Source organism: Sander lucioperca, chromosome 13, assembly GCF_008315115.2.
Source record: "Sander lucioperca isolate FBNREF2018 chromosome 13, SLUC_FBN_1.2, whole genome shotgun sequence".
Lineage (NCBI taxonomy): Eukaryota > Metazoa > Chordata > Actinopteri > Perciformes > Percidae > Sander > Sander lucioperca.
In genome coordinates this window covers 26527833-26539393 of record NC_050185.1, presented here as the reverse complement: position 1 = coordinate 26539393, position 11561 = coordinate 26527833, and the positions used below count along the sequence as shown (strand labels likewise).

The 11561-nt window shown below is 40.4% G+C and overlaps 2 protein-coding genes across 2 annotated transcripts; both read right to left on the bottom strand.

Moving 5' to 3' along the window:
- Window positions 1-2142: 2142 nt before the first annotated feature.
- Window positions 2143-3087, bottom strand: LOC116060401 (olfactory receptor 5H1-like). Its single transcript, XM_031313936.2, has one exon. The coding sequence runs from the start codon at window positions 3082-3084 to the stop codon at window positions 2143-2145; it is 942 nt and encodes a 313-aa protein (XP_031169796.1). The 5' UTR covers window positions 3085-3087.
- Window positions 3088-10339: 7252 nt separating this feature from the next.
- On the bottom strand, window positions 10340-11282 carry LOC116060384 (olfactory receptor 8U1-like). Its single transcript, XM_031313916.2, has one exon. The coding sequence runs from the start codon at window positions 11280-11282 to the stop codon at window positions 10347-10349; it is 936 nt and encodes a 311-aa protein (XP_031169776.2). The 3' UTR covers window positions 10340-10346.
- Window positions 11283-11561: the final 279 nt, after the last annotated feature.

Below are 11561 nucleotides of genomic sequence, written 5' to 3'. Positions count from 1 at the left end.
TATCAAAGTCTGAGACGTTTTTGTTATTCTGGTAGGCTTTAATCAATTGTGTCATTTGTATTGAGTTTGCAATGTCTTTTAGGTGTTTCCTCTTGCCTTTATCAAGCCAATTTATGTTGAAGTCGCCCATGAGCAATATTTCCTTTCGTTCATATGTTTTTAAAATTTTTGTTAAACCAGTGTAGAAATCACTTGTTGCATTTGGTGGTCTATATACACAAAGTACAATAAATGACATTTGGGGCGATAGTTTGATTGTAACACCAACACACTCTATAGTTGGATCAGGAATGTCTATTTGATGACTGTCAATACTGTTCTTTACGTAGATCAAGACCCCGCCCCCTTTTCCCTTTCCTCTGTCCCGTCTATATACTTTGTATCCCGGAATCATAAATGCCGATGCAGGAGTTGTAGCTGTAATCCAAGTCTCAGAAAGACACAGGTAATGTAGATTTGATCCCAGCAGTAGATGTTCCAGCTGTTCCGTTTTAGACATTACGCTACGTATGTTGATATGTCCTCCGAATATTCCTTTCGGCTTTGTCAATGGGTTCCATAGGACCGACGCATGGTTTGGTTGTTTATAACTGGACTAAATGGAAGAATATTTAACTATGTAGACTACTTACTTTTATGGTAGGGGCACAAATATCCAGGAAAAATGACCAAAACAACAAAATCTGCAAGTTGGGCAGGCAAAACGCACCGCTTCTGAGACGCTCCTGTCCTGGTGTGACGCATGCCGGACGATGGAACAAAACCATGACGCAGCCGGATTGCGGCGGGGATCCATGCCTGGTGGAATTTTGGGGTAACCAGAATTTGGGGTAGTAGTCGTTGCAACATAATGCATGCATAAGCATCTTAAGTTCAGCAGTTGAAAACTACAGATCTCAGTTTACTACTTTTGAAATGAAAAAAAAAAACATTTATAGTTATAATAAAAGATGATAACGATCAATATAATTCTATACACATAAGAGTATTTGTAATTGATATGTATTTATTATATAATTTTGTTTGTAGACAGATACGAACAAATGAATGCAACAGATTAAAACAACAGACACTTGAACATATACATACAACATACATATATACAACATAACGAATATTTTTGATTGCAAAAATGAATAAACATATCTCTTTTGCTAAAAATTAACTGAATAGTTAAAGCATTTGTTTTTTTTGCATCTAAACAAATTAACATAACAGATAACAGTGAACAAGAATGAAACTATATGAAAAAGAAGGAAAAATCTCTTTCTCTTTGTAACAAATGGGGATTAAAACCAATATGTTTTTGTGGCCAAACACCGCCTTTTGGGGATTAACGGGCTGTACATTTCGAGATTATAACAGAACATTCAAGATTTCAAAATACTCCCTCTATAAAGACGTGTGCAATAAACCCCCAAAAAACTGGAAGTGCAATAACCTCATGTATATTTAAATTAAAAAGACATCAACTTTGTAATTCTGAAGCCACTTTACCTGGAAGTTATTACTTGGATTATTTTATTTTTCTAAAAACACAAGAAAGTACCTCATAAGGATAATAAGATGATATAGTCACAATAGATTTGTAGACAAGGTGGCTGCAAAGATTCATCAATTAATTGTCAACTTTTAAAATAATCTGCAACTATTTTATTAATTGATTAATCGGTTTGAGTCATTTTATAAAATAAAGTGAAACTTGTGTGATGTCAGTTTGTTAAATGTGAATATATTCTAGTTTCTTCTCTCCTCTGTGACAGGAAACTGATTATCTTTGAGTTGTGGACAAAACAAGACATTTGAGGACGTCATCTTGGGACTTTGGGAAATAATGATCTACATTTTCAACATTTTAGAGACCAAACAACTAAACTATTCATCCAGAGAATAATCCACACGTTAATCAACTATGAAAGTAATCGTTAGTTGCAGCCAAAACATTGTACATCTCATATAATTATCTATGCAATACAGTGATTGAGGGGTGGTGAAAACATTCAAATATTTAAATATAAGGAAACTATGAACAACATTTTGGTATTAACTTGAGCCAATGAGCCAATTTAAAAAAAACACAGACAAGCACATTTCTTCCCAAATATGTTGGGGCTTTCTTTTTTACTTCTTTGTATTTAACATTTATGATGGCAAAACCTTTCTCAACTGGAACGATTGTGACAGGAACTTCTGAATCTCTTTAGACTGCACGCCATAAATAATGGGGTTGAGGCAGCCGGGGATGATATGAAACAAAATAGCGGACAGTTTTCTGTAGTCAGAATACTGAGGGAAGCGATGCAGGATAATGATCAGCATTCCACTTGACAACATAATTAGATATGCAAAGAGATGAGTGCTGCAGGTCTTCAAGGCTTTACTGTTCAGAGACTTGTTGTTACTCATCAGACAGACTACTGTAATCTTAGTATAGGTGAGAACCGTGCTGCCTATTGAACCTGTGAACAGAACTACGGTGAAAGTGAGGCCATAGACATTATTAATAGACACATTCTCACAGGAGAGTTTAAACAGTGAGGCATTGTCACAGAAAGGATTTGTGATCAGAGTCCTGCATCGGTTCAGACATATGGTCAGACCGAGCAGAATCCCGACCAACACAAAGGCCACTCCCCAGGCACAAACTGTCAGCTTGATCACCATTTTGTTGGTCATTATGGCAGCATAGCGCAGGGGATTACAGATGGCCACATATCTGTCAAAGGCCATAATCATGAGCGCTGTGTGGCAAGTGGTGCCATATACGTGTGTTGTAAAAGCTTGGACCAAACATTCATAATAACTGATGATGCGCTCAGAGGGAGGCCGCAAGATATCTGAAAGCAAACGGGGCACCATGATAGAATTTCCAATAATGTCATTAACCGGCAGGTTGCAGAAAAGCAGATACATGGGCTGGTGAAGATTTTTGTCAATGAAAACCAGAACAGCAATACCAACATTTGCAAATATAATAATTAGGTAGGAGAAAAAGAAGAAGAGAAAGACAGGGTACACAGAAACTTCTGTAACCTTTAACCCCTCCAGTTGGAGGGTAAAGCTGTTGTAGGTGTAGTTTTCCATCAACCTGAAACAAAAGACACAAAAGAGAATGCTGATTTATCACATAAGTCATAAGATCTTTCAATACAACATCTGTGAATGTAAACCGAGGAAAGATTTGAAATAGTTAAGTATTAAGATAATTAAAAGCATTTAAATGTTATCTTTAATTTCTCTTTGCTTGCCTGCAGTCATCAAACAATCACTAGCCAACCTTCTGCCAGAAGTTCACAACCTGTGTCTCAGTTTTATAACAGATGTAGAGAAGGATGACGAGACATCAAATCGTCAAGCTGGTAGCCATAGGCAACACTGCTGAACTAATGGATGAAGGTTGGCAGTGTTTTTTGTCTTTGTTCTTTTTTTCACAGTAAAGCACAAACACCCTTTACCTATTTTTTCTTGGCAGAAAAAAGTATATAAAAAGCATTGGTATAGTATATAATCTGCAAAAAACATCCTGCTGCTGTCCAAACATCTTTGTGAGGGATGACTTTAGTTTCTGCTTCCAGAAGTTTGGCTTTAAAATTCATGTCACATTTCTGATGGAAGAGGTGCAATATGTCCATTGGTCTAATTCAGGATGCCGACACTATCCAGAATCTGAACCAAGAGGTTTGAAATCAAGCTGATTTACAGCCCAAAATCAACCCAAGTCTTCACCCCCAAAGCATGGTTGGGCTGCTTGGTCTTCAGGTGCTGGGTTGTTCTTCTGCAAACATCTGACTCTTCTGGGAAAAAGAGTCTTGTTGTTCGACATCTGGGCCAGGCCTCAGGCAAAATCACAGCTCTTTTTGAGCTTTTCTTAAGCCTTTGACTCCTGAGCTTGTTTCTCAGCCTCTGCCTGAGCCAGTCTATCAAAGGTCTCTGGTAGAATGTGGTATTCTCTGGCCTTTTTGTCTGAGTCCTGTGATTCTCCTGCATCCATTTCTTTTGATCCCAGTCCTTCGTCATCCAGATGGCTTGTTTCTGAGGTTGCCAGACTGCTTTATCTTGGGGGGGGGCACCAGGTGCTGGATTGTTCTTCTGCAAATATCTGACTGTTTTGGGCTCTTTAACCAAAATGCCCAGTAAGTATTTTACATGCCCCAAAGACTTGTGACCCATCCTGAATCTTTGGTGTTGTGCATACTACAGGATTATGAGTGGACTGAACTACATCCATGGACCACCTACATCCCTATTTAACCCAAACCACAATCCTTTATCTTAACCAGTTTTTTTGTTGTGTAAACTTCACTGTCGTCGCAGCAGGACGGTCACCTGTTGTCGGTTAAACTTAACGGCAACAGCCCATGAAAGGATCGTAACCTCATGGTGCTCTGCGCCCAGCTCACAGTCACCTTTTCTCTGCTAAATTTAACTGTAAAGGCCGATAAACTTAAATGTAATTTGACAGCGGTCTCCGTTATTTTGTATGACATCAAATGAATAATTGTGCATGCATGTTTTGTACAATATACAAACCCGTTCATGAGAATGTATATGTTAAACGGCTACAATGCAGAGACAGAGCCTTGGTCTACATCCAAACTACTACATTTTCATTTTTAAGTGTTGTTTTGAGCCAAAAACTACCTCTGTCAATGCAAGCGTTTTAGCTCCAGTAACAGAACTAATCTCCGTCCATATTAACAGATCTGGCAACACATATCACATGACCATTCACATACACTGGGCATGTGCGTGCCGGTGTTAACAGGAAGTAGATTGTTTGACGTTAATCTGCGGTTAAAAAAATCATGGATGGATGAAAAGGTCTCTGTTTGTCCAGACTACAAAGCAACCCCGGAGTTTTCAAACCAAAACAGGGGCAGCATTGTTTCCAAATGTCTCCATTTAAGGGGTTCGGAAACACCGGAGTAGTGTAGACGCAAAAGATATTAGTTTTTAAAAGAAAATGTAGTAGTGGAGATGTAGCCTCAGGGGGATAAGTCAGTTGGAGGAGGGTGAGGTTAAGATCTGTTTTTATCTGGTAAAGAGAATGATTAAAAGTTTGCACTTTTTTGTTCTCATGAACCATCTCACAGAACGGAAAAAGAAAACTGACTTGATTTGGATTAAAGGTCAAAAACAGACAAATGGATGTTGTCAAATGTTTGTTGTTGTAGTGTGGTCTGAGCCTTGAGGACTTCTACTGAGTAATGTCATGCAAATTTGACCTCACTGTTTCACCACCAGTGTTTGTTTGCTGTTGTTGTGGTGACAATTTCTTAATGAGTACCATAAGCAGAAGGAACTCTGCAGGGAAGCTTCAGCTAACCCCCGACCTCCCAACGCAACACCAGCTGAACTTCATCAACAAGCTTCTTTGTGAAGGAAAGTTTTCCTGTTCACACACAAGAGATAACATGAGATCACCAGGTGGCTTTGGTCTCCCCCAGAAGGGTTTAACGTTAACATTCGCAAGATCAAACTTTTTTTATTGTGACTTTCTCTGCACTGGCTCAAAACACTTTTGCAAGGCACTGTATCCGTGTGACATTCTCATTAGGGGCTGAGTCCCCGTAAAGGTCTGATCCTAGAATCGCCTCTGATTAAAGTAAGTAAAGTTTATTTATATGGCACTTTTCACAGGCAAAAATTACAAAGTGCTTCACAATAAAATGAAATACAATAAATAAAAGACATAAGAATACAAAGGAAAACATAAAATCAGACAGCCATAAAAAACGTTGTCTAACTAAAAGCCTGTTTAAATAACGAAGAAAAAAGCTTTTATTTTATAAAGAAGCTTTTATTTATTACTCACATACAATCATATACAGTAAAATGTAATCAACCCATCCTAAGTCAGACACATAGCAGCGTATCGGGAACAACTTGGGGTTCATTGTCTCGCTAAAGGACACATTAGGTCCGTTGGAGATGAGCGACGCCTCGTCTGTAAAGTGGACAGGAGTAGGGGTGGGGGGTCAGCCCTATGTTCCCACAGCCCAATGGTCCCACAGCCCTATGTTCCCACATTTCTAAGATTTTCTTAAAAATTAGGCCCTATGTTAGGGTTGGGGTTACATTCCATATTTAGTCCATTGCTACTTGATAATAGGTTGGGTGTAATTCGCTACCAAATTGGGAGAAAGGGGGTTAAAATCTGATACAAATTTATGAATAAGGAAATGTGGGAACATATGGCCTAATTTTGGAAAAAATCTTAGAAATGTGGGAACATAAGGCTGTGGGAACATTGGCATGTTCCCAGCAGCGGCAGCAGTAGGGGGCGGAGACAAAAAGCTGTGGTCAAGTCGGACAGCTTCCGGCCATTTCAAGAAGCCTTCTGTCTGTACGGGAAGTCACAGAAACACTCACATCCTGTTAGATCCCATTCTGATTTGTTAAAATGTTTGTAATTTGTACTCAAATTTGGATCACGAATTCGGCTCCTAACGATCACAACAGAGTAATCGAGAAAAACTAAAAAAAAATTATTTTGCACTTTACATTTTGCAAGTACAGTATTATTTTTAATAGTTTTACTTCCCGGAGTTCACTTCCCGGGGAAAAAACTAAATACTTTCATCTCGTAAATGGGTGTTTTAAATCAAACCCCAATCTTTTCCCTAATCTTAGTCGTTTTGGTGTCTAAACTTAAGTGTTGTGGTCACTTTTTGTTGGCTAAACTCAAATGCCACGGTCGCTAAAATGACTGGCAGCTCAACGTGCTCTATAGCCGGCGTCACATGACCGGCCCGCGGTGGCCTAATTTTATAGTAAAACTCTTTGACTCTAACCGGCAATTTCCACTGGATGCGGAGTCATTAGGTTTCCAGTAAAGTCAATGTGTGTATTTCCACTGACTGCAGAACGTCTGCGTCCCGACTCCGTCCCAGTTCCGTCAGTCCGCAGCCCTCCGGAACAGATACCCAGAGCTTCTATTATTGACGGATGACGGAGAGCTCCGCAGCAATTCAGCACAATTCAGATTGTGCGGGACAGGAAGTCGAGCACAGAAACAAAATAAAACATCCGGTGACTTTTCAAAATAAAATACACCGTGCTCACGGCAGGTCATATTTCCCTGCACTACACCTTGAAAACACAGCTCAGAGTAGTTTCCCCTCTACTCCTCTGGATGGAAACTAACTGTTGTTGGTTTTGTGGTTCTGTTTATAGAAACTACATCCTGTTATATCGCGCGAACATACGTGAATTCGCGAGATCTCGTGGTCGGCTGGCCGCAGCCATTACGCAACAAATCCGGACCTGGTGGGTATTGACCCACGGCGGAGCCCGCAGCCGTTCCGCAGCGGAGCCGGTCCGCAGACGTTCTGCATCCTGTGGAAATCCACGGTAATATGTTGACACAATTAAAAACAAGAACTTGGCTTTATCCAATGTTTACATTTCTGTTCTTGACATTTATTCAAAGTAGGGCAGATGTAATAACATAATGCCTCATTTGCACATTAAAACAGCTGAATAAAACTTGTAATACATAAAACAATTGTCTTAAAGTCAGTAATCAACTGGAGAGGGTTTCATGCTGATAATTGTTCAGCCTACCATGCACTCTAAGTCTCTGAAAAGACTTAAAAGTCTAAAGTGTGACACCATCTCACATCTAAAGACTTAGTTTTCAGTCACAGACTAGAAGATTTTACTACCAAGACTTCAAACTTATAATATCAAACAGATTTTGTGACTGACTGAAGATAGCTGGGACTGAGTTTTATGATCACCTTACACCAAACGATTGAGACAACTGGAGTGCCCCAACCCAAGCAAGACTCTCAGGATTTCATTCCTATATTGGAAATGTATCTGCGACAGTTTTATCGCTTGAAAAGTCTTTCCTTGTCAGGTTGTCATTAGTTAATTAAACAGTGTAGTGATGAGATTTGTGATCGGGAGTCTTCACAGGAAGTTCCTTTTGAAAATTGACTGAATGCTATAGCCATTCATCTCCCTCCGTGGCCTGTTAAAGGGGCGTTATGCAGTTTTGGCCATTTCTTCGCTTTTACTCGCAGGTTTCTCTATAGAGCTCCCCCAACAGCTTCGGAATAGATATTTGGCAGCTCCTATGTTTACTTGTGTCTGACTCCTCGCTTGGTCAGTCTATTGTTTCCTGTTTCTTTGTTCCTCCGACAATGCTCTTCTAGCTTTCTGCTTCTTTTTAGTCGGCTCAGCCATGACGATAGTGTGAAAAACTCCATTGCTACCTTGTTAGCTGGTTCCTGAATGGGCGTATGTGCGCAGTGCCGTGAAGCAATTTGTTACGTCATGAGAACTCATATCATGCGATACTTCCTGGCGCTGAGGCCGGCAGCTTGCCGGCCGAAAGTTGCAAGGGTGGTTTTTCCGCTCACAGGCGCTAGGGGGAAGAGGGACAGCCACCATTCAACTCAAAAAAAGTCATATAACCATTCCAATGACTCCGAAGATGTTCAGTTAAGGTAAATTAAGCTTGAAAAACTGCATAGTTCTTTTTACTTTACTTTTTTTTACTTTAAACGCCCCGTAGATTTTGACCTGTTTTGATAGCAAACTCACCTTCGAACAGCATGTCAATCAAATTACCAGAACTGCCTTTTTCCACCTCAAAAACATTGCCCGTCTCCAACCATCACTTACATTCTCTGCTGCCGAAATCTTGATCCATGCCTTCATTACTTCCAGAATTGATGACTGCAATACCATTCTATATGGTTCGTCATCCAAAGTAGTAAGTAAATAAACTTCAATACATCCAGCACTTTGCTGCTCGTCTGATCACCCATTCACGCTCCCATGACCACAGCACTCCGGTCCTCCAGAACCTCCACTGGCTCTCTGAGCCACAAAGAACACAATTCAAAGTCCTTCTCCTCACTCACAAAGCCTATCACAACAAAGGCCCCCTCCTATCTCACCAACCTACTTCACCACAACACCCCTTCCTGCAGCCTCTGCTCCTCTGATGCCAACCTACTGTCACCACCAATTATGACCAAACACCGGAGCTGGGGCGACAGAGCCTTCTCTATAGCTGCCCCCCGTATGGAAGTATCTCCCCAAACACATCCGCGACTGCACCAATCTGTATATGTTCAATTCACAAGTCATATTGTACTGAGTGAATTGTCATAGCATGTGTATTTCCTTTTAAAAATGTAGAGTGATCAGTGTACGTGTAATCAGGACATCTCGGCCTCCGCTTTGATTTTAACTTCAGTTTTAAAGTCTGTCGTGAGTACAATTTTGGGGGCTCATCCGAAATCAATACGACACGTAACACGCTGTAATTTGTATGTATTCCAGATGTTTTTCGCCAGTGCACCACATTGACTGCTGCGGTTTATTTTTGACTCCATGGTGTTTGAATACCAAATTTTTGGAGTGCCCATTTAATTAGAACTAACAAAACTAAGATAATGAAAATAATGATGATGAAAACAACTGAATAACAATACAATTTCCATATATTTTTTTAAAGATTATTTTTTGGGCATTTTCAGCCTTTATTTTGATAGGATAGCTGAAGCCATGAAAAGGGAGAGAGAGGGGGAATGACATGCAGCAAAGGGCAGCAGGTCGAAGTCGAACCCGGGGCCGCTGCGTTCAGAAGTAAACCTCTATATATGGGCACCCGACTAGTAACTGAGCTACCCTGGCGCCCTCAATTTCCATATTTTAAAGAAATATATTTTGTTTTCACATACAATACTGAAAATACATTTCTTAAATTTAGTACTAGTTTTTACAGGTGTAAGTATCATTCATTAAACATTAAAAGCCACATTAAATAAAGATACAAACTAAATTTGTATTATAGAACATTACTGTATTTTTAAGTCTTTTCCAGGATTCTTCGTCGCCCCAGCTGACAAAATATTCTTTTTTTTACAGTGTATCTCACCACAGTATTAGTCATTTACCTTGCTCAAACAGTACCATGATTTCACTGATTCTCTCAAATTAGAGCTGCAAAGATTCAGTTGTCAACTATTAAATTAATCTGCTAAACTATTATCGGGTTGAGTAATTTTGTAATGGAAAAACAGTAAAACTTCTCTGATGTCAGCTTGTTAAATGTGCTTATGTTCTAGTTTCTTCTCTCCTCTGTGACAGTAAACTGAATATCTTTGAGTTGTGGACAAAACAAGACATTTGAGGATGCCATCTTGGACTTTGGGAAACACTGATCCACATTTTCAACAATTTTCTGACATTTTAGAGACCAAACAACTAATCCATCTATCCAGAGAATAATCCACCCATTAATCAACAAGAAAAACTATCTTTTCTAAAAAAAAACGATACAAGTATACAATACACAAGTAGAAGAGGACAAAACATGCAACATGTCAAGTTACTTTATTGTTATGAAACAAAGTTTTAATCCTCTGCCGGACCTCTTTATTTTGCATACCGTAGATAACAGCGTTCAGGGCCGGCAGGACAACGTGTCCCACAACGGACGCCGCTTTCCTGAGGTCGGCCAGAAGAGGGAAGCGGTGCAGGATTATACTGAGAAGGCCAGACACCACGAGGATGACGTACACGACCAGATGAGTGGAGCAGGTCTGCAGCGCTTTGCTGTTCAGAGCTTTGTTTTTACTACTCAAACACACCATGGCGATCCTCAGGTAGGTGAGTGTTACGCTCCCGAGGGACGAGCCCAGCACCACCGCCGTGTAGCTAAGACCGTAGATGTTATTGATGAGAATGCTTTCACAAGACAGTTTGAACAAGGACGCGTTGTCGCAGAACGGGTTGAAGATAACTGACCTGCAGCGTGACAGGCGGATGCTGAGCCCCACGAGAATCGCCACCAGCATGAAGATCGTTCCCCACGCTGCTGCCGACAGCAACACCACCATCTTGTTGGTCATGACGGCGGCGTAGCGCAGTGGGTTGCAGATGGCCATGTAACGATCAAAAGCCATGATCATGAGCACCGTGTGAGAAGCACCCATATGGAGGTGAACACAAAACGCCTGGACGGCACAGTCGATGTAATGAATGTACCGTTCTGAGTCTGAAATTAAAAGATCTCGGAGGAAATGAGGTACAATTACTGTCGCCCCCAAGACATCGTTGATGCTCATGTTGCAGACGAGCAGATACATGGGCTGCTGGAGGCTCTTGCTCCGAAAAATCAGCACCACCAGGCCGATGTTGGACACCAAGATGAAGATGTAGATGAGGAGGAGGAGGATGAAGGCAGGAATAAAGGACTGGGAGGTTACGTTTAACCTCTCTAAGATTAGAATATCCCCAACAAAAGTGCCGTTTTCCATTTCTCATCTGTCGTGTCAGGATAAAGACTCTGAATGTATACCTGCAGTTGTATGTATATGCAGTTATAGTTACAGAAAAGCAACAAGATTAAACTGTTACTCTTTAAAAAAAAGGGCTTTCCTCGCCTGAAGAAATTGTTTTGATTTAAATCGACAGATCTGTAAAACTGAGTTTCTCCACAAGATCTCACTGTGACTCTTTAAAAGGTTAGAAAATGTTTGAGTTCCAGGAGATAGCCGTATGCTTTCCCCCACCAATGTCAAATAATAAAGATATCC